The 26,742-nt window shown below is 49.8% G+C and overlaps 1 protein-coding gene across 1 annotated transcript in view; it reads right to left on the bottom strand.

Annotated features, from left to right (window-relative positions):
• Positions 1-26,491, bottom strand: part of LOC138247014 (olfactory receptor 6F1-like) — a 100,245-nt gene extending 73,754 nt beyond the window's left edge. The window contains exon 1 of the mRNA XM_069201765.1: positions 26,209-26,491. Coding sequence (XP_069057866.1) covers positions 26,209-26,491 — 283 coding nt within the window. The remainder of the gene's footprint in view (positions 1-26,208) is intronic.
• Positions 26,492-26,742: the final 251 nt, after the last annotated feature.

The raw sequence follows: 26,742 nt of genomic DNA, 5'->3' as shown, positions 1-26,742 counted from the left end.
AGGAGGCAGAATTCTGCTACCAAGCTGCCCAAGATCACACAGTGAGTCAGAAGGAGAGACTGGATCCAAAGGGGAAGCTCTATTCAAAGGAATAAGAGGGATAGGGCTCAGAAAGAAATGGCATTCAAGAGGCAATCTGGCACCCAGAATAACTAACACCCCAGAACGAACCTGCAAGACAGATATATAACAGCATAAACAATAAAGGGAATGTGGAGTAAAGCACTTGGGAGCTCCACACGGTAAGACTGAATCTCTGTAATTCTTCACCCACAGTTGCTGTTACAGATTCTGACTGCTAATACCCATAGATTGGATAAGCATGCAAACGCAGGGTCTGTAGAGCTGATCCCTATAGTGATGTTATAAAAGTAACTGAAAGACAGTAATCACAGTGGACAAGAAACACCACCTAGGTTGTCAACTGAGCCTACAGATCCTGATGATCAAACAGGAAAACACAAGGTGGTAAAAGCAATGATGTAGAACTAAAGACAACCACGATAGACAAGAAGCTAGCAAGGAGGAGTGCTTGACAGGAAAGAAGGGCAAACAAGGGCACCCTAGGCAGATATCAAATAATTAACCTACAAGGAAACCAGAAGCAAAACAGCAGGATAGCAGCAAACTAGGTACTAGCAGAAAGAAATGGAGAGAAAGACAAAGACTGGGAAAAGGAAAATAGAGAAGGAGAGTCTTCAAGGAAGCAAATAAGTGCCAGTGTAGGAATCAATGAAATAAGGAAATACAGCAGGCAGAAATAGTTCAAGAGCAACGAATAGTTGTGGCTCAGGAGTCAAGTATCACTGCAGGGAGTGCTAGTTCAGGAACAAGGGTTAGTTAAGGCTCAGGAGTCAAGGTTGCACTGCTGGCGTGCTAATCCAGAAACAAGGATTTGATAAGGCTCAGGAACAGTGACAAGGAATAACTATGGTACAGGAACTCAGGATAGAAGAATAGCAAAGCTTAGGAAACAAGAGAAGAATAACATAGGCCCTGGAACACATACAAGGAAAAACTATGGCTCAGAAACCTCAGGACAAAAGGGTCAGTCTCTCGGAAACAGGTACAATAAACAACACTAGGCTGAAGGGAGCTGAGGCTTAAAAAGGCTCACAGTATTCACATATATCAGGTGTGAGCAGGCTAGCAGCAGCCAGCCACAGATGTGTTGAACTCCTCCACCCATCCTTGGCCTGCTTCGTTGGATACGAAGGAGTGAGCAGGGGATTCTAGGTAATGGAGTTTCAAGCATGAACAGTCTGGCTTCCACAAAACCTGGCATGGATGAGAAATGGGTGGTGACTGGCTAATAGCTTCCAAATGGCTGGAGGTCAGGATAGGCATGCAGAGCAAGGTCTGATCTGGAAGCTTATTAGAGCATTGGAGAGTTGCATAATTTGGTTTCCTGGTAATGAGCACAATAGTGCAGGGAGCGAATTGTGACATGGATTGGCAAATCAATGCCAGCCTCATGGACAGTATATCCTCCATATCACATATGGCATTTCAGTGAAGCATTCATACAATGCAAGGTGTGAAGCCAAGTTGCTGCACTGTGCAAAAGTTGAAGTGCAGGAATACACAGTAATACCAGGATACAGTGCATTACTGTGTTTTCCTACTGGTGCTTTTGCCTGGCTAGCACCAACACAGGTACACTTGCATCATGGTGCAAAAGGACCTGCACTATAGGCAACATAGTTCTTGCATAGATGAGTACTCTTGTCTGCATACACACGCTCCTGAGGGGCATTTGATACCTTCTTTGCTTGATGCTGAATGCACCAAAGGGAAAATGAGTGTACAGAAAAGTCAAAATGCAAAGTTTCTCCAGGATTTGATACATCACTAAACATGATGCACTATGTCAAGTTTCCAGGTTTATAAATTATCCTAAATTGTTTAAGTGTTCAAAATTAAAGTACTGATGTAGTGAGACACCAACCCCCATCTGTGGAGCGGCTCCCTGATGCAGAGTAAGGCAAGTCAGCAACGTGAGCTGCCTCAAATAACTCCATGTTATTATGAAATGCACAGTTACACAGGCTGGACTAGCTTACCTTAACATCGCTAACCTAGGTTTTAACAACACTGTCCCTGCATGATGGAAGAGTGTACAGTTTAAATTTACTGTACAGTTAATTAAACCTTTATAAAAGCACTTCTCCTTCGAATCATTTCAGCATAGTTTGTTGTTTTTAAAAAGAAAAAAGGGTAGAACATAAATTATTTATTAATTCATGTGATGAGCCACCAAAAACCCGAAAGGAGTAATCAGAGCTAAAATAGAATAGAATCCTCAATATAAATCAAGACAATGTAAAACTTGGCATGGAGAGAGGTGGACAGCATGTTAAAATTAGCCTCTATGTTTAGAGTCTCCAAGACAGGGAATGGTGTCAACGTTAATTCAGCACTTAATCACACTGAAAATTATTGGTCAATTCAAGATAGACACATATTAGCCCCAGAACATGTCTGGTGAATCATACCTTTCTGCAGGACATTCAATTATTTTGCCACCTGGGTAAATGCATGGAAACAAACAGGCAGGAGGAGCAACCAAATGGCCCCAGTGACTTCAAGCTTTGGATTCCACATATTGTTCGTATTTGTTCAAGCAAGTGGAGAGTGCAAGATACAAAGTGCAGCGTGATTATAAACACTGGTGTCTCCCTAAAGTGCTTCAGATGATTTAAGTAGGTGCGGTGCAATACGCTGACCTGAGCGTACTCGAGATGGTAATTCCAGTCTATGCATGTTGCAGCAGCACCCATGTAATATCAGTGAAAGCCTTCAGAAGTTTGACAGACACTGGATCGTGCAGAAGCAAGTTTAGGGCCCCGGCTCTGGTTCATCAGTGGAACAAGATGCTGCCACCTGGAGGAATTTGATTGTTTTGACATTTAAGGTGGTGTTCACTGGATTCAGGCAGACAATTACAGACTGGTGGCACGTGCAATCTCCCAGACAAATAAAGTCTTTACTGAGAATTGTTTTTCACATCTGAAGCAGTTCTGTGAAGGTGCAAACAATGTGAATGATGATTTTCATGGCAGGCTGCAAAGGAAGCGAGTCACGCTTTAAGCTGCCGATATCCGCTTTGACTAGCAGAGGTCCTCCATGTTCCATTTCCCCAGTCTGAAAGCTACAGATCTGGCTCTAAATCACAGTGGATAAGTGTAAGTAATATATTTGTGCTGGATAAAAGGTGTATAAGAGTTCATTACTGCCCACGCTTGCTCGGCGTTGTCAAGTCATCCAGCCTTCAAAGCCTTTTCACTGTGGTCGCTTCACGCTTTTTAAATGGTGATTGTGGAAAATGTTTTTCCCAAGCTTCTGTGAGCAAGAGTTCTCTTAACTTGTCTAGAAGATGCCATTTAGAGGAGGATCCTGAGCTGAGCTATGTAAGTCGCAGCAAAGTAGGCCATTCGTGGAATCTTGTGGGCCAAGTCTGAGCCTCTGGCAGAAAGATAAAAAGAGGCTGCTTCTTGCCCAGGATTGCTTTATTAGGTTAAACTCAGCCTTACTTGTGCATGTGATGCTCACCTTGGGAAACACACTGCAGCTTTGTAGATTTTGGTAGTAATCTTGTCCAGCAGGTGGGCCTCGATGCCCAGAGTGATTTCTCTTCCATATGACATGGTAGGCATGGCCTTTGCTTTCACCACAAGGAGAGAGGTCTAGGCTCTGACCCTTGGAATTCTGGGCAAGTCTCATTAGGGCAGGCATGAGCCAAGTGCCTTTCTCTCTTAGGGGGTGAAAGTGTGATTTGAATGACCCCTGACTGTCCAGAAGGATGCACAAGTATTTGTACTCATTGCTGTGCAAAACTTGTTTTCCATTTAGACTCCACCTGCCACAACCTGCCCATTTGTTACCAAAAATGACCATCATTGTTTTCTTGTGATTTATTTCGAGACTATTTCTGAGGGTACAATTGTGCAGACAGGAGAGATGGCATCAAAGGCAGGGGTGGCTCCTCCATTAGGGCAGAGGAGCGTCACCCCCCCACCAGCAGCAGAAGATGTGATCCTTTCACCATGAAGAGAAAATAAACTAGGTTTATTTCCCCTTTGTGGTGAAAGGGGCAGGGCACTGGCGATGACAGCCATGGAGGGGAGTGCAGAGAGCACTCCCCTTAGAGCGCATGTGTGTTTGGCAGGCCGCCTCGGGCCGGCCAAACACACATGCGCAGTAGGCACTCTCCAGCCCAGCAACACAGTTACTTGGCTGGAGCTAGCCTGCACAGGCTCCCAGTCTGCTTGGGAGCACCCTGGCTGTGCGCTCCCAGCCAATCCTGACACTTCTCTGAGCAGCATCAGGATTGGCCGCAGGGCAGGCCGGGAGCGTGTTCCTGCAGCTGGAGTGACGAGGGGCTGAGGTGCGGCCACTATGGAGAAGGTAATTTTTTTCTTTCTTTTTTTTTTTTCAATTGCATGTATGTCCCTCCTGCCACACCCGCACACGGCCCTTTAAATAGCAGCAACCTGTGTCCCATTAAAGGCCCATATTTGTTTGACTTAGCAGCGCAAGGTCCTCCACATACAGCAGACGTGTCATATGGTGATCTCCCAGCTTGGGAGGATGAAAGTTGACGTTATCTAAGTCTTCTGACTTGTCCACGATATGCAGGTTGAAGAGTATGGGGGAGAGAATATAGCCTTGTTTCAGGCTCAAATTTGTGGGGATTTTCCTTCAAATGTGTGTGAAATCCCACAATTTGACCTGCACCCAGGTGTTGGAGTTCAACTGCACAATCAACCTCAGTAGGACAGCTGGCAGGCCCCAGTCCTGAAGTTTGCATCACAGTGAGCAACTTGGAATGCTGTCAAATCCAGCTTAAAAGTTAATGATACAGGTGTGTGTGGGAAAGTACCATCTTTCTTGGCACTTTACCTCCAATTCCTACCTGTTTGTCAGTATGTTTTGCCTGTCTCACTGGGATCCTGCTGGTCAGGCCCCTAGTGCTCATAGTTTGTGGCCTAATGTGTATGTTGTCAGTAGTGCTTGACTGCGTCACTGAAGTTCTGCTAACCAGAACCTCAGTGCTTATGCTCTTTCAACGTCTAAATAAGTCACTATAGTTTAGTGACTTCATATACCAATACCAACTGGCACACTGGACCCCCCTCATAAGCCCCTAGTATATGCTACCTAGGTACCCAGGGCATTGGGGTTCCATGAGATCCTTATGGGCTGCAGCATTTCTTTTCCACCCATAGGGAGCTCAGACAAACCTTTACACAGGACTGCCATTGCAGACTGAGTGAAATAACACACACGTTATTTCACAGCCATATTCACTGCACTTAAGTAACTTATAAGTAATCTATATCTCTAACCGTCTCTTGCTGAAGGTTAGGTGCAAAGTTACTAAGTGTGAGGGCACCCTCATATTTCAGGGCCATTTCCCCGGACTTTGTGAGTGCGGGGACACCATTACATGTGTGCACTATATATAGGTCAATACCTATATGTAGCTTCACAATGGTAACTCCGAACATGGCCATGTAACTTGTCTTAGATCATGGAATTGTCCCCCCAATTCAAATATGGTATTATGGAGCCAATTCCATGCATCCTGGGGGCTCCACTATGGACCCCCAGTTCTGCCAAACTAGCTCTCTGGGATTTTCTCTGCAGCTACATTGGCTGCCACCCCACAGACAGGGTTCTGCCCTCGTGGGGTCTGAGCAGCTCAGTTGCAGGAAGGCAGAACAAAGAATTTCCTCTGAGAGAAGGTGTTACACCCTATCCCTTTGGAAATAGGTGTGAAAGGCTGGGGAGAGGTAGCTTCTCACAGCCTCTGGGAATGCTTTGAATGGCACAGATGGTGCCCTCCTTGCATAAGCCAGTCTACACCGGTTTAGGGAACCCCCAGCCCCTGCTCTGGCGCAAAACTGGACAAAAAAAGGGGGAATGACCACTCCCCTGTCCATCACCACCCCAGGGGTGGTGCCCAGAGCTCCTCCAGTGTGTCCCAGACCTCTGCCATCTTGAATGCAGAGGTGTGAGGGCACAATGGAGGCCTCTGAGTGGACAGTGCCAGCAGGTGACGTCAGAGATCCCTCCTGATAGGTGCTTACCTGGTTAGGTGGCCAATCCTCCTCCTAGGGCTATTTAGGGTCTCTCCTGTGAGTTTCTCACCAGCTAACGAATGCAAGAGTTCACCAGGGTTCCTCTGCATCTCTCTCTTCACCTTCTGCTGACTGCTCCAGGACACCTGCAAAACCGCAACAGTAGCAAGATGACTACCAGCAACATTGTAGTGCCTAATCCTGCTGGCTTTCTCAACTGTTTCCGGGTGGTGCATGCTCTGAGGCCTGTCTGCCTTCTCCCTGCACTGGAAGCCAAGAAGAAATCTCCTGTGGGTCGACTGAATTTTCCCCCTGCTAATGCAGGCACCAACCTTCTGGTTCACCGGTCCTCTGGGTCCCATCTCATCTCAACGAGCGTGGTCCCTGGAATACAGGAGCTGGATCCAAGTGACCCCGACTGTCCAGTGGTCCTTCTCTCCAGATTTGATGGAGGTAAGTCCTTGCCTCCCCACGCCAGACAGTAATCCTGTGTACAGAGTGAACTGCAGCTGCTAGGGCTTCTGTGCACTTTTGCAAGGAATCCTTTGTGTACAGCTCTCCGTCCAGCATTGCTCAACTCGCTGACCACCATGCTCAGATTTCTTGAATGCCTGTTCAAGTGCTTCTGAGGGTGCTGCCTGCTTCTGTGTGGGCTCTCTGTGCTGCTGAGAGCCCCCTCTGACTCGTCCTCCAAGAGGCGACATTCTGGTTCTTCCTGGGCCCAGGCAGCACCCATTTTCTTCAACCGCGACCTTTGCAGCTAGCAAGGCTTGTTTGCGGTCTTTCTGCGTGGAAACAACCCTGCATCATCTAGCACGCCAAGGGACATCTTTTGTGCAAAGGAGAAGCTCCTGGTATCTTCCGTTGTTGCAGAATCTTCAGCTTCTTCCACCCGGAGTTTAGTGGGCTCCTACGCCCTGAACACTTTTGTGACTCTTGGACTTGGTCCCCTTCCTTTACAGGTCCTCAGGTCCAGGAATCCATCTTCAGAGCTTGGCAGTCAGTTGTTATCCTTGCAGAATCTCCTATCACGACTTTAGTGTGTTTCTGGGGAAGTAGGGTAACTTTACTCCTACTTTTCAGGGCATTGGGGTGGGGTATCTTGCACACCCTTAGTGTTTTCTTACACTCCCAGTGACCCTCTACACACTACACTAGGCCTGGGGTCCCTAAGTGGTTCGCATTCCACTTTCTGTGTTGCCCCTAGGCCTATTGCATTCTATTGTATTCTACAGTGTTTGCACTACTTTTCTAACCGTTACTTACCTGGTTTTTGGTTTGTGTGTTTATTTTCTGTATTTTACTTACCTCCTAAGGGAGTGTATCCTCTGAGATATTTCTGACACATTGTCACTAAAATAAAGTACCTTCATTTTTGGTATCACTGAGTATTGTGATTCTTATGATATAGTGCTATATGATATAAGTGGTATGGTAGGAGCTTTGCATGTCTCCTAGTTCAGCCTAAGCTGCTCTGCTATAGCTACCTCTATCAGCCTAAGCTGCTAGAATACTACTAATCTACTGATAAGGGATAACTGGACAGGGCACAAGGTGTAAGTACCATCAGGTCCCCACTATTAGCGAGGCCAGCATCCTACAGTCACTTTCAGAGCGGTCTCCAAAGGAGAAGTTATTAACGACTCTGAATAAGCTGGCTGAGCACAGTGTAAAATCAACGTAGGAGATGGACTTTGCTGATACTCGCATCCAGCTCGGGAGGGTAACAGTCCCGCTCATTCAGCTATTTAAGAATCTGAGTCCCAGATCTCCACAGTCTGACATGAAGGTTTCTGCCAATTTATTCTTATGGATTTTCATTGGCACCATTTGTGGCAAAATATTGCATGCCAAGTACAGGTTGTTGACTTTCCTACCAGAAGCAGCACCAAACAAGTTGATGTTTAAGTTACAGTGTTGACCAGTGTTTATTTTGTTTTCAACTCTGTTATTATTGCCAGCAGTCAATTCAGTGTGGCTCTCTTTTCTGATCTGGCAGACTTTATATATACATTAATTATCAGAAGAGATTCCCTCTTGTTGCTGTGCCATGTGCTAAAAAGAACTACTTTCACCCATATATCCACTGGGTGGATCTCATCTGCCGAGCCATGCAAGGATGACGAGATGTAAATAATTATATCACCCATGGGGCCTCCGTAGATACTGTCTTTGGTGGCTATCTTTTGATATTCAAAGTACCTGTTTGCAGGACGGATATTTGAGTTCAGGTTTCCTGGAAGATGAGGTTCTGAAAGTTGCCCCAGAAAGTTATGATATCATGATAATCCAATTTCTGCATAAGGTTGTTAATGTTCCATGAGCACATTTTGATCTCCATCTCAGAGGCTTACTTCATATTGGAGCTCTCAGCTATCTGTCAGCAGTTTTGTTTTGCCTGAAGGGGGGATGGCTGCCTGTTACAGTTGAAGAGGATATCCTCTGCATTTATATGGCCCTGCGCTGCTTGTGCATTTGTTAAAGCTGAATAGGTAGGGCATTGATATGGTGGGTAAAGATATTTAGGTATCCTATTGCCCTCACCCTGTTGAGGGAGATGCCCCATCCTTCTAGAAGGGTTGTTTTGGCCAAGACTGCTTCCACCCATGAGAGAGCAGCAAAGGTAGCCAGTGTAGGTTATGTGCCCTGATATCCGCCGTGTGCAAGAATTCCATTGATGCAATGTCAATAGATTTAGGTGGTCATTCTGACCTCAGCGGTAAAAGGCGCCTACCGCCGGTCAGAAATCCTCCATAATTCCGCCGCGGTCGCGGTAACCCGCCACGGTCATTCTGACCCGCAGCAGCCAAACCTCCGAAAATCCGACAGCCACAACAGACCGCCAGACCAGCGGTTGGCGGAAAAGTGGAGGTGACAAAACCTCCACCGTCACGCCAACAGAAATACGCCCATGCCATTACGACCCACGAATCCACGCGGCGGTCTTTCAAACGCGGTTTTCCATTGGCGGTACACACCGCCGCGGTCAGAATACACACAAACGAACAAAACCCAGACACATTGGCCGATTTGAATTCCACACACCTGATACACATACACACACCACTCCCACACACACAATACAACATAAAACACACACCCACATCACCCACAAACCCCTTCGACCAAAATCCAAAAAGAAGCACTGAGAGACACAGCAGCGATCACAGAACACCATCACACAGAGGCACACTACACCATCACCCACACAATATCCACACACAAAACAACACACACCACCACACTCAACACACTTAACTACACATACTCCACCCCACACATCATACACACCACTCCATGGCACCCCAAAGACACCCCGCTTCTCAGACGAAGAACTCAGGGTCATGGTGGAGGAAATCGTTCGGGTAGAGCCCCAGCTCTTCGGCACACAGATCCAATACACCAGCATTGCCCGGAGGACGGAGCTATGGCAGAGGATTGTCGACAGGGTCAACGCTGTGGGACAGCACCCCAGAAATCGGGAAGACATCAGGAAGCGATGGAACGACCTACGGGGGAAGGTGCGTTCCATGGTATCCAGGCACAACATCGCCGTGCAGAAGACTGGCGGAGGACCCCCACCTCAACCCCCACAATTTACAACATGGGAGGAGGAAGTCTTGAACATCCTGCATCCTGACGGCCTCGCAGGAGTCGGCGGAGGAATGGATTCTGGTAAGTTGAAGCTTCAATACTGCTTCCCCCCCACCTGCATGCCAAATCATACCCCAACCCTCACCCCCATCCTCGAACCCCACCCTCACCCCCACCCCCATCCTCACCCCCTCCCTCACCCCCACCACCATCCTCACCCCCACCACCATCCTCACCCCCACCCCCAGCACACCTATTCCCTGCCAATGTCTCACCATCACAACCCACACATCCCAAAACCTAGGCCTGCATGCGTCCACTAAGCATGGACACCCATCACCAAAGCATGCCCAATGCATATACACATCCCCCCCACAAGCCACCCTCACCAAAGCCCCCACACACGAATGCCAGCACTTGGGGACACGGGAACCCACAGATACACCCATATGGCACACATTGAAACTATAACCATACCTCTATACCCCTGCAGGACCCGACCGCCAACACACCGCCACGGAGGGCCCAGAATTCTCCACACCCCCCACCCAAGAGGCCGTCAGCGATGACAGCAGCTCTGTCGACCTGGACACTGATGACCAGCCCGGACCATCGGGGACCTCTGGACAGTCGGTTCCCCTCAGACAGCCACAGGCCACTACAGACCCAAACCCCTCTGGGAACACCAGCACAGCTCCCACCCAGCGGGCCCATGCCTCTGTCTCCAGGGCGCGTCAATCTGCGGTGTGTCTACCACTACAGGGCACCCAGGATAACCCACCACCCCAACAACAACAGGGACCTGGGGGCAGTGGTAGTGGGCACACCGGCCAGGGGGCAGAGGCCCAGGGAAACAGGGCAACTCGGAGGGCAGCTGTGCGACAGGGGGGGGACGGGCCCAGGGAACCCACTCTCCACGAGGCCCTCACCACCATCATGGGAGCATACAACCGCTCCCAGGAGACGATGGCGACGGTACTGGCCCGGTTCCAGGAGATCCAGGTACTGCAGGAGGAACACTATCGGGGGTACAGGGAGGACATCAGAGCCCTCACCTCCACCCTGGTTACCATGGTAGGGCTGCTGCAGGAACTCATCAACACCAGGACGGACACTCATCAACAACAAAGGGCCCCTGCCACTAGCCTGGACGAAGAACAGCCAACCACCTCCGCCGGCGCTAGTGGACAGGAGGCCCCCGCACAACAACAGCCCACCAGACCCCCACCTCCTGCAGGAGAAGAACCACCCCGCAAGAGGGCCCTGAGATCTCGCAAGAAGACAGAGTAGGATGTCAAGACCCCCGCCAGCAAAGGATACCACCTGATGTCATCCCACTGTCCCACATTGTCACCCTGTCCATCCTTGAACTGCCCATGCTCCATCTCTCCACAGGCCTATGGACAATGCACCTGTGTGACTGTTACTCTGGACTCTGCCATGGACATTCCTTCACCATAGCCCCCACCCACTTGAAACCACCCATCCCATTTTGAGCACTGAAATAAACACCTATTTTGCACAAAACTATCTGGAGTCTGGCTGTGAATTCAAAATATTGTAATTGACATGACAGTGCAAATATGTCCTTGTACATAGTGAAGTCAACAAACAGCTGCCACAAAGCTGTAGTCCATGGGGAAACGAAGCACAGGACTCGTAGTGGGGACCCCAGATCTGAAATAGGGAGGGAAAAGCCACAACTCAGTCATCATACACTGGGGCAAATAGACAGGCAGCAGAGATGCAGGAGAGTAGTTTACATTAACAAAATTATGTTTGAATTGTTACCTGTGTCCTATTGGAAGTACTGTGCAATGATTCTGTCCCTGTTGTCTGATTCATCCCCGTCGCCTTCCTCCTCTTCACTCTCCACAGGTTCCACAGCTGCCACAACACCACCATCTGGACCATCCTCCTGCAGGAAAGGCACCTGGCGGCGCAAAGCCAGGTTGTGAAGCATGCAGCAGGCCACGATGATGTGACACACCTTCTTAGGTGAGTACATTAGGGATCCACCTGTCATATGCAGGCACCGAAACCTGGCCTTTAGGAGGCCGAAGGTGCGTTCGATCACCCTCCTAGTACGCCCATGGGCCTCATTGTACCGTTCCTCTGCCCTGGTCTGGGGATTCCTTACTGGGGTCAGTAGCCACGACAGGTTGGGGTACCCAGAGTCCCCCAATAGCCATACACGGTGTCTCTCTAGCTGTTCCATCACGTAAGGGATGCTGCTATTCCTTAGGATGTAGGCGTCATGCACTGACCCAGGGAATTTGGCATTTACATGCGAGATGTACTGGTCAGCCAAACACACCACCTGGATGTTCAAAGAATGGTAACTTTTTCTGTTCCTGTACACCTGCTCCCTGTCTCTTGGGGGAACCAAAGCCACATGGCTCCCATCAATGGCACCAATGACGTTGGGAATATGTCCAAGGGCATAGAAATCACCCTTCACTGCAGCCAATTCGCCCACCTCAGGGAAAAGGATGTAGCTCCTCATGTATTTCATCAGGGCCGACAACACTCTGGATAACACCTTCGAAAACATGGGCTGAGACATCCCAGAAGCAATTCCCACTGTTGTCTGAAATGACCCACTTGCCAAGAAGTGGAGTACTGACAGGACCTGCACCAGAGGGGGAATCCCTGTGGGTTGGCGGATGGGGGACATCAGGTCGGGCTCCAGCTGGGCACACAGTTCATGTATAGTGGCACGGTCAAGCCGGTAGGTCAGGAAAATGTGGCGTGCTTCCATTGTCGACAGGTCCACCAGCGGCCTGCACACGGGAGGATTCATCCGTCTCCTCGCCAAACCCAGCGGACGGTGCCTAGGAAGGACAACATGGAGCACACAGTCAAGCAACCCACAGGTACGTACTCACAGCTTGCACAGTAAACGATTCTCTATGCAGTGAATGGCGTGTCTGAGTGGCTATGCAAGGCCTAGGCCTATGTGACGCAGTTGAAATTGAGCCATGTGGACCCTCGAAATGGCGGCTGCCTGACCTGTGAAGTGTGACAATGGGATGTGAGGTCAATGCGCTGGCGTGGCACACCGTGGCGGTAGGCGGTCGAAGACCGCGGCGCAAAGCCGCATTGGTTAACATTGAAGCCTATGGGTTTCAGGAGCCAATGGCGAAGGGCGCCGGCGGTGGCGGTACGGACCGCCGCGGTACGCACCGCCGCGGACGTGACCGCCATTTTCTATCTACTTATTCACTTGCGACTTGAACTTTCACAGGAGAGGACCTATACTGCAAGTGTTGCTGTGACCTCGGTCTGGAAGGGACAATGGCTGCTGCGCCTGGGGAAAGGGCCCCTGCCTTCACTGGAGAAGAGTTGGAGAAACTTGTGGATGGGGTCCTCCCCCAGTATGCGCTACTCTACGGTCCTCCAGACCAACAAGTGAGTTTAATTCAATATGGATTTGGGGCCGCTGGCTGGCTTGGGGGCCTGGCGGGGATGGGGGGCATGTTGGGCCTGGCGGGGGGCCTGGCGGGGATGGGGGGCATGTTGGGCCTGGTGGGGGGCCTGGCGGGGGGCCTGGCGGGGATGGGGGGCATGTTGGGCCTGGCGGGGGGCATGGCGGGGGGCCTGGCGGGGATGGGGGGCATGTTGGGCCTGGCGGGGGGCATGGCGGGGGGCCTGGCGGGGATGGGGGGCATGTTGGGCCTGGCGGGGGGCATGGCGGGGGGCCTGGCGGGGATGGGGGGCATGTTGGGCCTGGCAGGGGGCCTGGCGGGGGGCCTGGCGGGGATGGGGGGCATGTTGGGCCTGGCAGGGGGCCTGGCGGGGGGCCTGGCGGGGATGGGGGGCGTTGGGCCACTGGCAACGATAATGCAGACAAACTTGAACGTGGTATTTCTCCCTCCCTGTACGTGTCACATAGGTCCGCGCCCATGAGAAGATCGGGATTTGGCGTGCCATCGCCAAGGAAGTCCGGACCCTGGGGGTCCACCATCGACGGGGCACCCACTGCCGCAAGAGGTGGGAGGACATCCGCCGCGGGACCAAGAAGACCGCCGAGTCTCTGCTGGGGATGGCCTCCCAACGTAGGCGGGGTGCCTGCCGTCAACTGACCCCCCTGATGTTCCGGATCCTGGCGGTGGCCTACCCTGATTTGGATGGGCGCGTGAGGGCAGCACAGCAGACACAAGGGGGTGAGTACAAGCATAATCTACTCTGTTGTCGCGCAGTGGAGGTGTCTGGGTGGGGGAGGAGGGCTGTGGGTCCCCCTAGGCCAGGGCGATATCTGTAGGCTGGGCACCCCCGTAAGCCCCTGTGTCCCCAGCCACCACCCTCAGTAGTGTGCCAGTACAGCCATCCCTGGGCCGTGTCATCCATGGGTGCAGTTGTCAACTCTAGGCGTGTAGGGCATGTTCCACGGAATGCGTAGGGGACCACAAGTGCGCAACTTAGTGCAGGGGGCATCTGTGTCTGTCATGTCCGCTAACTGTACCGGTGATCCATGTACTCAAAATCTCTTTATTTCTCTCTCCCCCCCCCTTTTTGTTTGTCTTTCTGTGCTTGTGTGCATCAGCATCATCAGGCGGAGGAGAAGTGGCATCGGGGCAGGAGGGAGCTGCATCTCACATGGCCCAGGAGGGCCATGCCACAGAGTCGGACTGGACCAGTGAGACGGAGGGCGAGGGGAGCTCCACAACGGGGACGACTGGACCCTGCAGCGACACGGACACGTCCTCGGAAGGGAGCTCCCTTGCGGGGGTGGCACCATCCGTGCCCCCCGCCATTACAGGTACAGCCGCCACCCAGCGCACCATCTCCGCCCTCCCAGCAGCCCCTCAGCGTTCACCCCGTGCCCGCTCTGCCAGGAAGCCGGGCATCTCCTTCGCCCCAGGCACCTCAGGCCCTGCCCCTGTTACCCCCGCTGCCCTCAGTGAGGAGGTCATTGACCTCCTCCGAACGCTCATTGTTGGGCAGACTACCCTTTTGAATGCCATCCAGGGGGTGGAGAGGGAGGTTCATCGCAGCAATGCGTACCTGGAGGGCATTCATTCGGGTCAGGCTGCCCATCAGCGATCGTTCCAGGCTTTGGCCTCAGCACTGACGGCAGCCATTGTCCCTGTCTCCTGCCTCCCTCTACTAACTCCCTCCTCCCAGTCTCCTGTTCCTCTGCCTGTCCCACCCACACCATCAGACCAGCCTGCACACCTCAACACCCAAGATCAGCTCATCCAAACATAAGCACCACAGATCACGCAGACATTCACACAAGCAACATTCCGATGCAGACATGCCAACAGTCACTACCACCTCTGTGACCCCCACCTCCTCGTCTCCCTCCTCCCTCCCTGTGACGTCTACACTCACACCTTCATTCACCTCACCATCAGCCAGTGTTACCATCACCAGCACACCCTCCAGTACAGTCCGCACACGTGCAGTCACCACCCCCACTGCCATTTACACGTCCCCTGTGTCCTCTCCCACTGTGTCTGTCACCCCCTCTTCCACACCACACAAACGCAGCCACCCACCCACCCAACAGCCATCCACCTCACGACAGCCTCCCGCTCCTGCACCTGCACCCAAAGACAGCAAACTTGTCTCGCCTACAACCACATCCTCTCTCTCCACTCCCATACCCACTGTACCTACCACTATCCATTGTCCCAGGAAAATCTATCTCTCTACTGCTACCTTCTTTCCTGACCCTGAGCCCCCCCCCTCTTTCTCGTCGGGGTAAGAGGAGCACCTCAGCCACCACCAGCCCTGCAGCCCCCTTGACAAGGGTGCAGGGGTATTGGAGCCCACCAGCCCGCAGGTCTGGATCTTCGCCCAGCAGCAAGGGGACAGCCAGCCCACCCCCTGGGAAGAGGAGCAGAAGGCGGAAGGGGCGCCGCAGGAGCCCGGGTTCTATATCCCCCCAGGACACTAGCCAGCCACCATCAACAGCCACAGCTCCAAAGGGAGGAAAGGGCCACAGACTTCCGACTAAGGAGGGCAAGGGCAGCAAGGCGGAGAAGTCAGGCAGCAGGCCTGCTGCCCATGGAGGACCCGTCACAGCTGCCCAGGAGGAGCCCGCAACCCCCATAGCCGCTGCCCAGGGAGGAACCGGCACAGCTGCCCCGGGAGAGCCCACCACCCCCATAGCCGCTGCCCAGGGAGGACCCAGCCCAGCTGGCCAGGAGGGCCCCACCACCCACAGCCCAGGTGGGCATTGAAGGAGCACCATCCCCGCTGCCCAGGAGGGCACCACCAGGCAATGAGCAGTTGGCCATAGACTGGCCACCGTCTCCAGCACCGCTCCGCTGGGGACCGCCGTCTCAAGAACCGCTGAACTGGGCCCCGCCGTCTCCAGCACCGCTCCGCTGGGGACCGCCGTCTCAGGAACCGCTGAACTGGGCCCTTCAAGGCAAGAACCGCTGAACTGGGCCCTTCAAGGCAAGAACCGCTGAACTGGGCCCTTCAAGGCAGGAACCGCTGAACTGGGCCCTTCCAGGCAAGAACCGCTGAACTGGGCCCCGCCGTCTCCAGCAACGCTCCGCTGGGGACCGCCGTCTCAGGAACCGCTGAACTGGGCCCTTCCAGGCAAGAACCGCTGAACTGGGCCCCGCCGTCTCCAGCACCGCTCCGCTGGGGACCGCCGTCTCAAGAACCGCTGAACTGGGCCCTTCAAGGCAGGAACCGCTGAACTGGGCCCTTCCAAGCAAGAACCGCTGAACTGGGCCCCGCCGTCTCCAGCACCGCTCCGCTGGGGACCGTCGTCTCAAGAACCGCTGAACTGGGCCCTTCAAGGCAGGAACCGCTGAACTGGGCCCTTCCAGGCAAGAACCGCTGAACTGGGCCCTTCCAGGCAAGAACCGCTGAACTGGGCCCCGCCGTCTCCAGCACCGCTCCGCTGGGGACCGCCGTCTCAGGAACCGCTGAACTGGGCCCTTCAAGGCAAGAACCGATGGCCCTTTGGCAGACGTGGCAGGGCAGGATCTGTCTCGGGCAGGGCTGCAGGATGTCCTCTGGCCAACATGCCTCCTCCAGTGGCAGTGGAGTCTGTTATGGACTGTTTGGACTGTGGCTTTGCACTCCCCAGGATGGCCCAGTGGGCAGGCCAACCACTGTATGGACTGTATGGACTGTGGCTTTGCACTCCCCAGGATGGCCCAGTGGGCAGGCCACCCACTGTATGGACTGTATGGACTGTGGCTTTGCTCTCCCCAGGATGGCCCAGTGGGCAGGCCACCCACTGTATGGACTGTATGGACTGTGGCCTGCGCACTCCCCAGGATGGCCCAGTGGGCAGGCCACCCACTGTATGGACTGTATGGACTGTGGCTTTGCTCTCCCCAGGATGGCCCAGTGGGCAGGCCACCCACTGTATGGACTGTATGGACTGTGGCTTTGCTCTCCCCAGGATGGCCCAGTGGGCAGGCCACCCACTGTATGGACTGTATGGACTGTGGCTTTGCTCTCCCCAGGATGGCCCAGTGGGCAGGCCACCCACTGTATGGACTGTGGCTTTGCTCTCCCCAGGATGGCCCAGTGGGCAGGCCACCCACTGTATGGACTGTATGGACTGTGGCTTTGCTCTCCCCAGGATGGCCCAGTGGGCAGGCCACCCACTGTATGGACTGTATGGGCTGTGGCTTTGCTCTCCCCAGGACGGCCCAGTGGTCATGGAGTCCCCTCGTGAATCTGGCGTCGTGTACTCAAGTGGCTGAGGTGCCCCCCCTTCCCTTCCCCCTGAGGTGCCTGTCCTTTTTTCTTTCTGATGCCCCTGCAGTGTTCTCTCCGTGCAGTTCTTGTCGTGGGACTGGGCCTTGCCCCTTTGCTCAGGACCCCTGTGGTCCACGGACAGTGGTTGGACTACATATAGTAGATGTATATATTTTGTACATAGTTTATTTATTTATTTCGATTACTGCTGTCCATTTTTCAATATATCTGCCCGTTTAAGATCTCTTATTTTGGTCTTTGCATTATTTCGGAGGGGGGGGTTTGTGGGTTGTGACAGTGATCTGTGGGAATGCATTGATGTGTGTGTTGTAGTGGGTGTGGGTGGGTGGGTGTGTGCCGGTAATCTTTTCCCTCCCCTGTGTCGTAGGTGCAGTACTCACCGATGTCTTCCGCGCCGCCGGGCGTGCTCCTGGTACAGGAGCAGGTATAGGAGTGCGGGGATGACCTGTAACTCGGGTTCCATACTGCCGGAATCTCGCGTGGAGTATGTGGAGGTGAGCGTTTTCCCGTTCGTAGTCTGTTTCCGCCGTGTTTTTATCGGCGGTGCTCCCGCCCCGGAAAAGGTGGCGGATTGGTGGGTCGTGATAGGGTGGGCGATACATTGTCTGCCGCCTGGCTGTTGGCGGGGACCGCCGCGCTGTTTGTTTGTTCCACCGTGGCGGGCGGAGTATGTGGAGGTGAGCGTTTTCCCGTTCGTAGTCTGTTTCCGCCGTGTTTTTATCGGCGGTGCTCCCGCCCCGGAAAAGGTGGTGGATTGGTGGGTCGTGATAGGGTGGGCGATACATTGTCTGCCGCCTGGCTGTTGGCGGGGACCGCCGCGCTGTTTGTTTGTTCCACCGTGGCGGGCGGAGTGTTAATGCGGCGGGCTGTGTTGGCGGTTCCCGCCAGGGTCAGAATTGCATATTTTGGACCGCCGGCCTGTTGGCGGGTTGGCCACCGCTTTATCACCGACCGCCAGGGTCAGAATGAGGGCCTTAATGTGCTCTAAGACAGGGATTGATTGCAGTAGGTGAATGCTATTTCCTTCTTTTTTAAATGGCATGCTATCCCCTTGTTTGATACTCTGGTATCAGGACAGCATGTAAGACTCTGACTATTTGGATAGCTTGGATTATGAACACCAAATATCTGAGCTTGAGCTTATGAGGGATCAGTATTGTTTTAGGTTGGCCCTCTTACGGCTTGGGGCCTCTGGGCCCTTTGTAAATAGGTCAGTCAGTGCTCCCGGTTGGATGCCAGATTTATTTAAGTGATTAGTCTCTTCATTTTTAGGCATAGCATTGCTTGTATGTTTAGATTAGGGGAACCTCTCTGAATAGATTCTTAGGGAGGGACTAATCACTGGGCTTGTCTTCAGTGATCCTGGCTCCAGGCCAGTGCTAGAAGGCAAGCTGTTGGTTTGTGATTTGTAGGAGACACAATCAGAAGCTTGTTCAAGCATTGGTTCATCAAGGGTTGGTATATTCAATACTGTGCGTTTTGCATGGTCTGATGGTTTAGAAAAAGAAGAAGAAGAAGAAGAGGGGATGATCTTTTCTTTTTGATGTTTTGTGAACATTGGGTAAAACCTCCCTTGACTTGATAGGGTTGTGGTCTTGTGCAGCTTATTGCCTTGTTTCCTTAGATGTTTTCGAGTCTGCTTGCTCAATTTAAGCATATTGCACTCACCAAGGGTTGTATCAGTAGTCTTTGAGGGAGATAGCAAAGGCACAGAGTCAGTATTGGCAAAGCCATTATCCGGAATGGGTGAATGAGCTGGGCCAATAGTCATGAGGCCACTGAGGCAGTGCTGACTGACTCCTCATTCTGAGGGTGCAAGAGCAGAATAGCCTCAGTATCCTTAGCCTTTGTAACATTTGTGATCTGGGGCACATTGTGTAGGGCTTAGCCATGTGTTTGACATGAGGCCAGGAGGTGCTTTATAGTTTTCAGATCATTACCCCTTGCTGCATACGTAAGCAAACAGCAATGATTCCTAAGATCTTGCAGTACGGCTTCCACAGTTTGTGGCAGAGATGACAGCTTGTTCAAAATGGGAAAGCATGTGTCTTGTGGCCTTTGACAGACTTCTGTCAGGGCTGCCGCAGATTGTGCTAATTTAATCAGGTTCTTTTGTGCTTCAAGTTTGCTGTCAATCCCTTTGATTAGAGCCACAATAGAGCTTATATTGTTCACTTGGGCATCCAGTTCCTCAGAGTGATATGTCATTGCATCTACCATTGACTGTATGTTGCTGAGCAGAGAGAGAGGACTAACGTCAGTGTTTTGGTGAGACAGAGGTTTCAAAGCATCCTCATTTGTGAGTAGAATGCCATGGTCTGGCATTTGCTCTTTGGATAGTGACAGCAGCTCCTGTTCTGGTTCACTGAGGAAGCTTAAGGAGGTTAGAGGTGGGTCAGTTCCATCAATGTTCGGTTTTGTATTGGGGCTCTAACAGGGCTCTGCTCATGACAATGCCATGTCTGCTGCTACATTTGGCATGCTGGAGAGATCTCTACACTACTCCAAGGTGGCCTATGAGTTGGTAGAAATCTGGCTTTGATCATTGAATAGCGTAATTGCCCCTTTCCTTTGTTTGTTTTTGGGTTTTTTAGCGGTTGAGGGGGATAAACTGGGCTTGAAATGTAACCAGGAATATGCTTGTAAATTGTAATACTGTTGCACCTTTGACTGTCAGACCATTCTGCAGTGGATCCTCCAAAATGAAAGCATGGGGGCCAGACTCATTTCTGGCTAAGGGTATTAATTTCTTAAAAGTTTGTAATTTAGTTTCGAGAGTACTTTGTAGCTGCTGCAATTGATTCCAGGGTAGGGGCATTCTGGATTTTCCTGCATTTTGTGTCTGTTGTGAGGGTCCTGGACTTTCCTGACCTCATGCTTCCTCTTTGCTTCCTTGCTTCCATGACCACTTGCTCCTGAATTGGTTTTTGCAACAGTGAACCTGGTGTGGTCAGGGGACCAAGGGGGGTAGTCAAAATGTTTGGGAGTTAAAGCGATTGATGAGGGTCTTGTTGCCTGCAAAGGGAGATTTACTTGTTGCCATGGACCTGGAACCTTCTCGGTTCCTGATGCCTGGGGCCTGGTGGCGCTTGGTGCTTTGCCTGTGCCTTGAGTTGCAGCAAGCAGGTGGGCAGAAAGATAATAAATAGACAACATGTTGCCCTTATGCCTTCATCCTGTAGCATCAAGATGCTGATACCAAACATCGTGGCCACTCTTCCTGGTTTGCTCTTACTTTGCTTCTGGGATGCTCCAGAGGTACTTTTGCTTGCTTGCTCTCAGATTGCTCTTGACGATTAGCATACGTCAGTGAGTCATTTGGTCATTAAGACATAAGCATTAATTCAATTGAAACAGCTGAGAGAGGAAAGTTTCAAAACATTGCTGGGTGTTCTAAGCCTGTGGTGCGTAGGAGAGAGTGGTGCCGACCACAACACTAAGCGCAAGCAGCACTGGCCTTACACTGGCTGCTTCCGCATAATGGGGGTGATGCTGCAGCCTCATGTGTCTGGTGTACCTATCACCTCTCAGCCACAGCCTGCACTGCTCACCTCTGGGCCCAGGGGCTTATGGGCCTGTTAAAGTTGGGAAGGCTGGCAGGGAAACTCGGCAGAGAAGCCAGGCATCACCCACACCACTGCAGGTCTGTGATCTGCTCATCCCGTCTCTCCTTGTTCATGCAGGCGTCTAGCACTCTTTCCTTTCCTAATCAACAATTTTTCTTGATGTGCCCCAGCCATGCTTATAGCTGGGTGGTGCCAGGGCAGAACCAGGGAAGAAGCCCCGGCAGTAGGAGTGGCAGGAGCTTTTCTCAATGTGGTGGCTCAGCAGAGTGTAGAGTTAGCACATAGCATCAGAGAGCATCTATGATACACAAGACCAACACCTAAAGTGAGAATATCTAGGATGAGTCTAGAATTTACCATTGACACATCTCAATGAGTGTGACTCACTGGTATGAATGATATGCATGTCATTATATTGTGACTAAATAGATGTAGTGCATTCCTACACTTACCTCGCTTGAGTCAGGTTGACATATTGTATTAGGAGATGTCATTGCACTGGAGTTATTTTGTACAAATATCTATCGCAAGATTTGATCTATGTTTGAACTGGCATTTATGACTGCATGTCAGTGTCAGGCAAAATTTGGTAAATGTCCTGTACATTTGTAACTTGAGCTAATATATGTTCACATTTACTTCCTAGATAACTTGACAGCAGACATGGCCAAGAGCTTTGAGCTTCAAAGAGCATGCTATGTCCCTGTCCATAGGATTGCCATGGCTATCGCAAAATAGGTGGCATATATGAGATGGCAAAGGCGAAGTTTTAAATACTTTTAGTTATAAATTTGATCTTGTATTCACGAGAGAGAAGGCTTCCGCATCTGTTCAAGAAATACCTACATTCATGGGAAATTCTAAAGGGAGCATCATTGATTTTCTTTTAATCAGCTCTTCTGATTTCTACTTAATCTGGATTTTAAGATAATATTACACTGTGCCAGCGATCATAATCCTCTATCTATCAATTTAGCTTATAACAGCAATTTGGCTTCAACTAATAAAGATTGCAGAGGTAAATTTGCCTTCAATAAAAATTCTGGCCTAAGTATGAAGTGGGATAAGGTAGGTCCAAAGATTTTTAGCCAGAAAATTATTGAACAAACTTGAATTCCATTAATCTATGCCTGTCGCAACAACCAATCCATGATTGTTTAGTAGAGGGATTCGAACAATTAAGTTATGCCGTCTCTGAGGCACTGGTGAGTTGCAGATCCCTCCAATACAATACGGCCCGCCAATTGTTCGATTCCGTGTGTACAGCTGCCCATAAAGAACTAAAAAGAGCTCTCAAAAGTATTCCCTTTTCACGTGATTTAGTTAGAGTGGCAAGGGGCCAATATAAGGCAGTCCTCGCAGAGAGGAAAACTGAATTTAGAACTAAAGCATGGGAGGAGCTTTTGGCAGCTGCAGAACTGAAGGATCATACACAATTTTGGAGGGTGGTGAATCACCCATATTTTATGGATCAGGATAATAAAAAGGACGATTGTCTGATATCTGAAGCGGTCTGGGTGAAGCACTTCATGAGGGTCTTTCAGCCCGGAAATGATTTACAATCTGATAGGGAAGATAGCTATAATCTGAGTTCTCTAGAATACGACCTGAATATAACTGATTTATCCTTTGAACTACATGAGGTAATCACACCATTAATCAATTGAGACCTGGGGAAGCACCTGACCCTGATGGGGTCCCTGTCGATCTTTTTAAATCTATGCCGGATCTTTGGGGCCCATTAGTCACAAATGTATTAAGATGTGTAGTGAAAAGTAATATTCCCTCCTCATGGAAATCATCCAAAATTGGCCCTATTTTTAAAAAGGGTTCCAGACACGAGCCATTATGTTATAGGCCAATCTCTCTCATAGATTCTACTGCTAAGATAATGGGAGCGTGATTTTGACTCGGCTGGAGGATTGGGTGGGGGAGGCAAATATTCTTTCCCCAATCCAATACGGCTTCAGACCTGGCCTGGGTACTGTTGACCAAGCGTTAAATCTGCACCTCATTCAAAGCAAATATGTTCCTGCTGGAAGGGAATCTATGCATTTGGCTTTTATTGATCTATCAAGTGCCTTTGACCTGGTGAATAGAGGGAAGCTCTATTCATTGGGGGTTGACTGGAGCCTGCTGGTGCTAATTAAACGGTTATATACTGATCTTACGGTTTCAGTTCAGTATGGTCTGCATGACGAGAGGTCTTCCTCCGTTTCATCCACGCGAGGAGTTAGAAAGGGCTGTATCTTAGCACTGTTTTTATTCTTGTTACATATTAATGGACTTTATGGATTTTTTGTTAAAAATTTAAAGGATTTCCGCAGGATGGGATTAAGACAACTCCCCGTACTTTTGTATGCTGATGACGCAGTTTTAATTGCCCGTATAGCCAATGGACTCCAAGGTTTGATGGACCTCTTTTTAACCTTTATGCACGATTAAGATTTGAAAGTTAATTTTACGAAGACGTATGTTATGAACTGCTGACTGTGAAACACAAGATCTAAACGTTTTACCATGGGCAGTAACATTATAAATAAAGTGAAAGACTTTTGCTACTTAGGTTTGCACATAAGTTCTTCCATGATATGGAATTTCCACCTTGCTACTAAGACCCAACAAATGGTGAGGAACTTGGAAGCGATTTTTTGCTTCGCACGTAAATTAGGCCATGGACCAATCCACCAGATTATAATGCTTTATAATTCAAAATGTGTATCAGCATCCATTTACGGGGCGGGTTTATGGGGCCACTCCAAAGCAGATTCTCTACAACATGTTGAGAATAAATTTCTACACAGACTACTGCTGGCACTTAAAAAATTAGCAAATATAATCTGCCATGAGGAACTGGGATTACGGCATATTGAGTAACTGATTAGTGTCGCCCTACTTCTGCTGTGGTTGAAATCCTGGTAAAACCCTGTGGCTAGCTTGGTACAAGATTATTTGACTAATTGCATTCAATTGTCTAATTCTAACAGAATTCCGTGGCTAACATTCCTGCGAACTTCCTTCCGGAATTTAGGTCTGGAGGATATGTTCACTCACCCAGAGTCCCTACCTGTGAATGCAAAGGAACTGGTTGAGAAGCGTTATGTAGAGTATAGCTCGAAGCTTAGATTACTGGGGGCCTTGAACCTGAAAACGTTTGACCGCTATGTCCATATCTAAACTACGATCTTAATGGAACCTTATTTAACCTGGTTTCCGAGCTCATCATTATATTCCCTTCTTGTTTTATTTAGATTAAATCTGATATATTTTAGAGTGGCCTTCCCTAAGCAATGTAACAGGCAAAAAGTGCTCCCGAACTGCCCCTGCGATACTTTTTCTGAGCAAAGCACATCTTCTTATTTTGTTCACTTTATTCTGCTCCTAGGCATGCCCCTTTTACTCGAATTACAAACTATTTCTTATAACGAAGCATTGGTTAGTGTTCAAAAATTGTCATCATTACAAATGTGTTATTCTGTTTTAAATTTCATTAGAGTTACTATCGCCATTAGGAAATAATACGAATTGGTGGATGTAGCCGTATATTAATTCAAGATGGGACAGTGCATACTTTTATATTTGACTTTGTGACGTTTTATATATGTAAATTATTGCATTTGCTGTCTATGATAGTTTTATATATTACTCGTGACTAGACTTGAATTTCTGCTATGCAAATAAGTCTTGCTATTTTATTTTAGATTATTTGTATTGCATTTTAACTATTCAAATTCTTCTGTACATTGTATCTGTACTTTTATGGCACCCTTCCGAATAAAGACATTTTGACTGACTGACTATCGTTTTCTAACACACACAGTCAACTCCAGACTCCACAAGAGTAAGTACTAAGGAACATCTCTTTATAATTGGTACTATGCAACAGCTCATGCTCTCTCCATTTCCTCCAAAGGGCCCATCTCATAGAGTGCAGCAAATGACTTCACTCTACCCCATTCTCTTGGACATGTACACGACTCATCTGGCAATCATAATTCAGTGCCAGGGATTGTACTTCATCTCTTACACTGATGATACCCAGATCATACACTAATTTTCAGGAGACATCAACACCACCACCATCAATAGTTACATTAGGTCATTGACCAACATGGCTACCAGTATGTGAGATTAGATGTTCATACTCAACAATGCAAGATAGGAGTGATGAAATGTAGTCACCCTGGATACCCACAAGGTGATGTCAGAATCCCTCACCCTCCAACCACCACAGGCACCTGTCCATCTTCCTGGAAACCTACCTCACCCTGAAACTTCAAACTGCCACAATTACCTCCACCTGCTTTCACTTTATTTGCATCATCAGGCATTTCTGCATAGGGCGCCCTCCTGATACCTGTACGACAATCACTCACATGTTGACTCTAGTACACAAATTACCTCCACTACAGCATCTCTGCACACCTGCAAATAACCAACACAATATTACTCTTCCTACCTTGCGGCACACACATCAGCTCAGATAATTACATTTCCTCAACATTCAGACACAGTAGCAGTTCAAGGTGCTCAACTACACCTAAAAAGCACTTCACTACCAGGGACCCACTTAGCCCACACACCATCTGCGCTCTCATCAACCAATCATAAACCTCTGCTATGCATCATTTGCACTTCCCACACCCCCAGTATCTATATGGTCATGCCAGGAGGTAGGGTATTCTCATATGTGGCAGCCTACACCTAGGACAACATCCCACAGCACATAAGGTCAGCTGAGTCAAATATGGATGTTTTACTATGAGCTGTACACATACTCTTTGAGTGATACTACTTGCAGTGTATGTACATGCTGAGCACCTGGAGACACTTGGATGAAAGATTGACTAATTTTACATTACAGTACACTATGAGCTACCAGGCCCTAAAACAAACACAATTGTGTGATGGACAATGAGGCCTGCATTGGCACTGGCATATCTGCCAATGCCATATCTGCCAAGTTTCCCAGGTCCATGCATGATGTGCTGCTCCAGTCAAGGCATTACCTCTCAATACTGGGTCTTGCAGTATCATTTATCCCTTCACAAAACAGGACGAAAAGTTACAAAATACAAAGTAAAAAACCTGGAAGGGATCTGCACAACTTGCATGGACCTGGTAAACGTGGTAGGTATTTCAGTACCAATGCAGGGCTGGACTGGTAAAATTGGTAATGCCATGGTTTTCCTGGCCCTTTTTCTTTTACGCAGCACAGCTGCGGTACCCTGCATGAGAGTTTGCCAATGTATGTTTTGACTCACCCTGTATTTCCTCTTGGTCCTCCATTTCAGCACTGTTCTCCCCTTCCACTTCATCTACCAACTCTGTTGGAATGAGGGCTATAACGTGTTCCTCCAATGGATCCAAGCCTGCCTGGAAAACAGGTCCTCTTCTAGTCCTCATGGCTGCCTTAAAGTTCCTGGCCAGTTTTTCTTTGGTCATGTGCCCGTAGTTGAGCCACATCTTCCTGCACTCCAAAATGGTTCTCTTAGTTTGTGCTGCGCTGTTGATTTTTTCCACTGTGGATTGGCAAATGACATTCATCCTTGCTAATAGCAATTTTGAGGTGACAAATAGGAGATGTTAATTTTTTGTCACATGAGTTATTAAAATCTTGATCTCTTCACTGACATTGGACTATCTCTTTCTCTTCCCCTGGGATGATGGCAAGTCTTTTGTGTTGGGTTGTTACCCTCCTGGCTCCTTGAGGCTCTTTGCATGCTTCTCAGTATTGGAGTATTGCTGTGTTGATTGCGTCATTTTTTCAAATGCTCTTGTGATGCAAAGCATGATGC

The sequence above is a fragment of the Pleurodeles waltl genome, chromosome 7, assembly GCF_031143425.1.
Source record: "Pleurodeles waltl isolate 20211129_DDA chromosome 7, aPleWal1.hap1.20221129, whole genome shotgun sequence".
Classification (NCBI taxonomy): Eukaryota; Metazoa; Chordata; class Amphibia; order Caudata; family Salamandridae; genus Pleurodeles; species Pleurodeles waltl.
Note: the sequence above shows the minus strand (reverse complement) of the source record. Positions and strands in the feature narration are given on the sequence as shown.